The sequence below is a fragment of the Lolium rigidum genome, chromosome 6, assembly GCF_022539505.1.
Source record: "Lolium rigidum isolate FL_2022 chromosome 6, APGP_CSIRO_Lrig_0.1, whole genome shotgun sequence".
Taxonomy (NCBI): Eukaryota; Viridiplantae; Streptophyta; class Magnoliopsida; order Poales; family Poaceae; genus Lolium; species Lolium rigidum.
The window spans coordinates 168807366-168811503 of NC_061513.1; the positions used below are offsets into that span (position 1 = coordinate 168807366).

The 4138-nt window shown below is 43.2% G+C and overlaps 1 protein-coding gene across 1 annotated transcript; it reads right to left on the reverse strand.

Annotated features, from left to right (window-relative positions):
- Positions 1-294: 294 nt before the first annotated feature.
- Positions 295-3926, reverse strand: LOC124663664 (uncharacterized protein At1g03900-like). Its single transcript, XM_047201335.1, has 8 exons — positions 3649-3926; positions 3503-3534; positions 3019-3119; positions 2862-2934; positions 2687-2718; positions 2330-2420; positions 1853-1964; positions 295-863 (listed from the first exon to the last, which is right to left on the reverse strand). The coding sequence occupies exons 1-8, from the start codon at positions 3739-3741 to the stop codon at positions 477-479; spliced, it is 921 nt and encodes a 306-aa protein (XP_047057291.1). The 5' UTR covers positions 3742-3926; the 3' UTR covers positions 295-476.
- Positions 3927-4138: the final 212 nt, after the last annotated feature.

Below are 4138 nucleotides of genomic sequence, written 5' to 3' on the forward strand. Positions count from 1 at the left end.
GAGTCCCCGAGCGCTCCCCGGGGGGCCGGGGATGGCGTGGGATCGCCGGATGAATTTAGGCCCAAATCCGAACGAAAACGAGGAACCGGGGGCGCAACTGGGCCGAATTACGCCGTCCGGATGGAAAAAAGGCTCGCCGGGGGCCTCGTCGGGGGGACGAGTGGAGATGCTCTGACACGGACACGTCATCCCTTGCGTTCTGTCGTGGAGTACTTCCGCCAGACAAGGATGGCTCCCACTCTTCCTCCTGTCATCCCCGCTGGCTTCACCTTCAGCGGCAACTGCCTGTGTGCCTTGACTAAGGACATAACAGTTTGTATCCATGTATTGCTACATCTTATATGTATTTATACTGCTTATAACACGATAGCTCTCTGTACAGAAGCTCAGGTGCCTGAAGCAAGTCACAACCGATGGAGAAGAAAGGAAAGGAGTGATCCAAGTAATAAACATCCCGTATGTACAAGATACATGATTCAAGCAGCAGCCTGGAAGTCCCCAAAGTCGAAGTCATCTTCAGCGCTTCCTTGTTTGGTCTTCTCTACTGCAGCCGGTTGCTCGTGAGGAGCATGTTCTGCTTTTGAAGGGGGAGCATCTGCGGGTGCTTGTTCTTGGGAAGGAAATTCTGCTTTGAAAGGAGCTGCTTCTCCGGAATCATCCGCGGCTGGTTGTTCCTGGGAAGGAAATTCTGCTTTGAAAGGGGACAAGGAGACTCCAGAATCGGTTGGAGAAACGGGTGATGGGGGAGGCGGCGGGAGTTTGAGGGAGACTGTGCCCTCCTTGGTGTTTGTTTTTTCATTGAATGAGAGCTTGTTAAGGCCTTGCTCGAAAAATGCAGATTTTGTATTGGTGCCAGTCTCTTTCTGCAAAACAAAACCAAACAATGGGGAGATGTAATGCAAAGACGAATGAAAAATAAGCAATAGGCCAAGTAGCTACCAAAGGCACATATACAAATTTATGACAAAGCATTTTTTTTATCAATGCAGTTTGTCTTACATAGGCTGAAAACATTTTTCAAAGTAATTCAGTAAGGTCCAATTTGTTTTCAAGTTCCTATGCAAGAGCAGCTTAAACTGACATGTCTCGAGTATGCAATGGTATGCAATGTTCTCAAAAGTCATTAGAGGATCCTTGAAGATGCAACAAACCGCGCTTCTAGGTCAAGCAGATAACTCAAATTCAATGAAACCTACGCATACATGGAAAGCAAAGCTGAGTGCAGAATAACTGTATCTTACAGGGCAAACTAGTCTAATATCAACATAGCTTAGGTTCCTGTAGTTCATCTGTTTATTTTTGGAATATGTTGAGAAGCTGGTTCTTTTCCCAGTTTTGAAGAACCTGATTGACATAATATATACGACCAACAAGTTATAATCACCAGTCCACAAAATAACATTCGACTATGTGTGGTATTATTTGGTATTTTAAATCAATTATTCATCTCACCATGTCAAAATATATTTTTGGCACCTTTTTTTTTCTTACAGAAGAACCTGCTTGACATGACATGCACAATTGGCATGTTATAATCACCAGCCAGAAGTAACATTTGACTATAGGCGATATTTTTGGTATTTTAAATCAATGATTCATCTTAGCGTGTCAAAATATATGTACCATATATCCATATTCTGCTGTACCGGTGCAATGTATCAGTGCCTAAGAAAAACAATCTACTAGTGTACCGGTGCAATGTATCAGTGCCTAAGAAAACATTTTACTAGTGTACTACTAGTTACTAGGTCATAGAAAATCCTATATTCTTGTTTTGAAGGCCTTCAGAAAAAAATCCATCACCAGGGTCTAGTTCATTCCTTCTGGCAAAATAAGTCAGATGAAAACTTACTTTTTTTAGTTGAAGAACCAAAGTTTCCCCTTCTTTGAGGCTATAGTCCACTGATGATGTATTCTCGTAATGCTGCACCATCTCTTCGGCGGTCTTCTTCTTGTTTAGATATCTTTGATAATGTAAGAGAACAAGAAATTATATAAACAACTCATTGTATAACCATAGTACCATACACCAATATGTCTACAAAAAATAAAGAAACAGGAAAGAAGAAAAGTGAATTTGTTGCGGCTAAATATAGAGATATCCATATAGCTTAAAAAGAAACATTCTGGCCAACTGGAAGTACATTTGAAGTTCTGATAGCACGGCTAAAGTGTCTGATTGGGTTCATGTAATAAACTCTAACCAATTTGTTTTTCAAAAACAATAATATGTGCTAAACAGATACTAGTTTTGATCGAATGGAATTCCCCAGTCCCCCGGGTCATTGATTGCATGGGAAACTTTGTTCCAAGATGGAGAAAAGGATACTTCATATGGTCATGTAAAGCAGCTTGGAAGTCATATGCTTCAGTTCTTTCCCGGAAGCCTAAACCTATAAAAGCATGACGCTGACGCCCATCTGCATTACATAGTAAGAACTGTTATGCGTCTATATACAAACCATTACGAGAAATGGCACTAACCACATCAAGTACTATGCTTGACATATCAAGTTACTTGTAAAATACCATGCTTAGCACTTCAACACAACTTACCAAACACTATGCTCAGCAACTCAACACAAAATATTAAATACTGTGGCTAACTGATCACCAACTCAACAGTAAGTAAATTCTGAATGCAAATACAAGATCGTATAACTCGAGAAAAAAGACAGGTTATCACCTATATTTTCTTCAACGCGAAGTACAAAATATCTGCAAGCAAAATATTGAAGCAACAAATATCTTATCAGGTTCAGCTTATATAGTCTCTGCGGTGTCTAATGCAGAATAGAGCTAATAGATACACACATTCTGCCTGGCGTTTAGACTGTCCCGTGGTGGCAAGAAATACTGACCTGCTGCTATCAATTACAGCTTCGACTGGATGTTGTTCGCCTTCTCTGAGAAATGCCCTAGCATACAGCTCCCCTGAAATAAATGAAGAGCACTCAAGAAATTAGGGTTACAGACACTGCAAGCAATGGCCAACAGAACCAATTGAAGTTACCGTACCAGTGCTCTTGTCTTCCAATTTGATGACACATTCTTCTCCCTTGCTGGCAACCTTAAGCGCCCCTTCCCAAGCCCACTTGTTGACATTCCACTCATCAGCCCTGGATGTCACTGATGTCAAAGACCATTTTCCATAATTCGTGAAAGGCACTATATGGTTCAATAATCCTATATATGATGGGTTAGTGCATGGGTTGTGTAGGATTTCCATCTGTCTTTCTTTTTCCTGTTAGAGATGTGTATATAAGCACAGAGGCAGTGGTGAACAGATGAGATATTTGTCAACCCAAATAATTCCAAGCTATTTGCAGTCAAGCGTGAGAATGGAACCAAAAAAAAAATGCCGAAACAAGTCCTACAGCGTCTAGCTAATTGAGATTTATGTAGTTGATTTAGCTACTGACGTCATTCACCCTGACAGTCAACAGAAAGAAATCCTATAAATCAATGATCAGATTCATCGATGAACTGCACTGAGAAGTACCTGTAAGAGGCAGCCGTCATCCTAGGAGGTATCTGCACAATAAAGTCCCCCAGACATCAGGTAATCGCTCATGCACGGCAAGTGCTCGATGAATTCCCATCACAAGATTGTGAAAGAACCCGAGGGCAAAAGAACGCGCGCGTTACCAGGTAGACGTAACACTCGGCGACCTGGAACAGCACGAGCTCCACCGCCTCGGGCTCGGCCTCCACCTGCGGCTGCTCGCGGCCGCTCGTCATGGCGCCGGCCGCCGGATCAAGGAAGGGGTATAGACCTCTCTTTGCGGGGTGGCGACGAATCGAGTGGGCGGGATCGGGTGGGATGTGCAGCAGCGGTTGGATCCGAGCTCCGAATGCGGCGAGATGGAGTGTGAAGAGGAATTCTTGGGGTTGGGGATTGGAGGGGAAGACTGAGGACGAGGAAGGTGGGAGGAAGGTGTCCTCGGGCCGTTGGATTTTGGTGAGCGGTTGCGCTCGGCCGCGGCCCGCTAGTCTTCACTCTTCACAGCAATTGCGATCCATGTGTAACTAGAAAAAATCTTAATTGCATCTCATATACAACTAGGTAGATCTTTTTTTTTTTTCCACTTGCAACCATCGTGCAAATGAAACAATCGTACTTGCACTTGAGATGCAA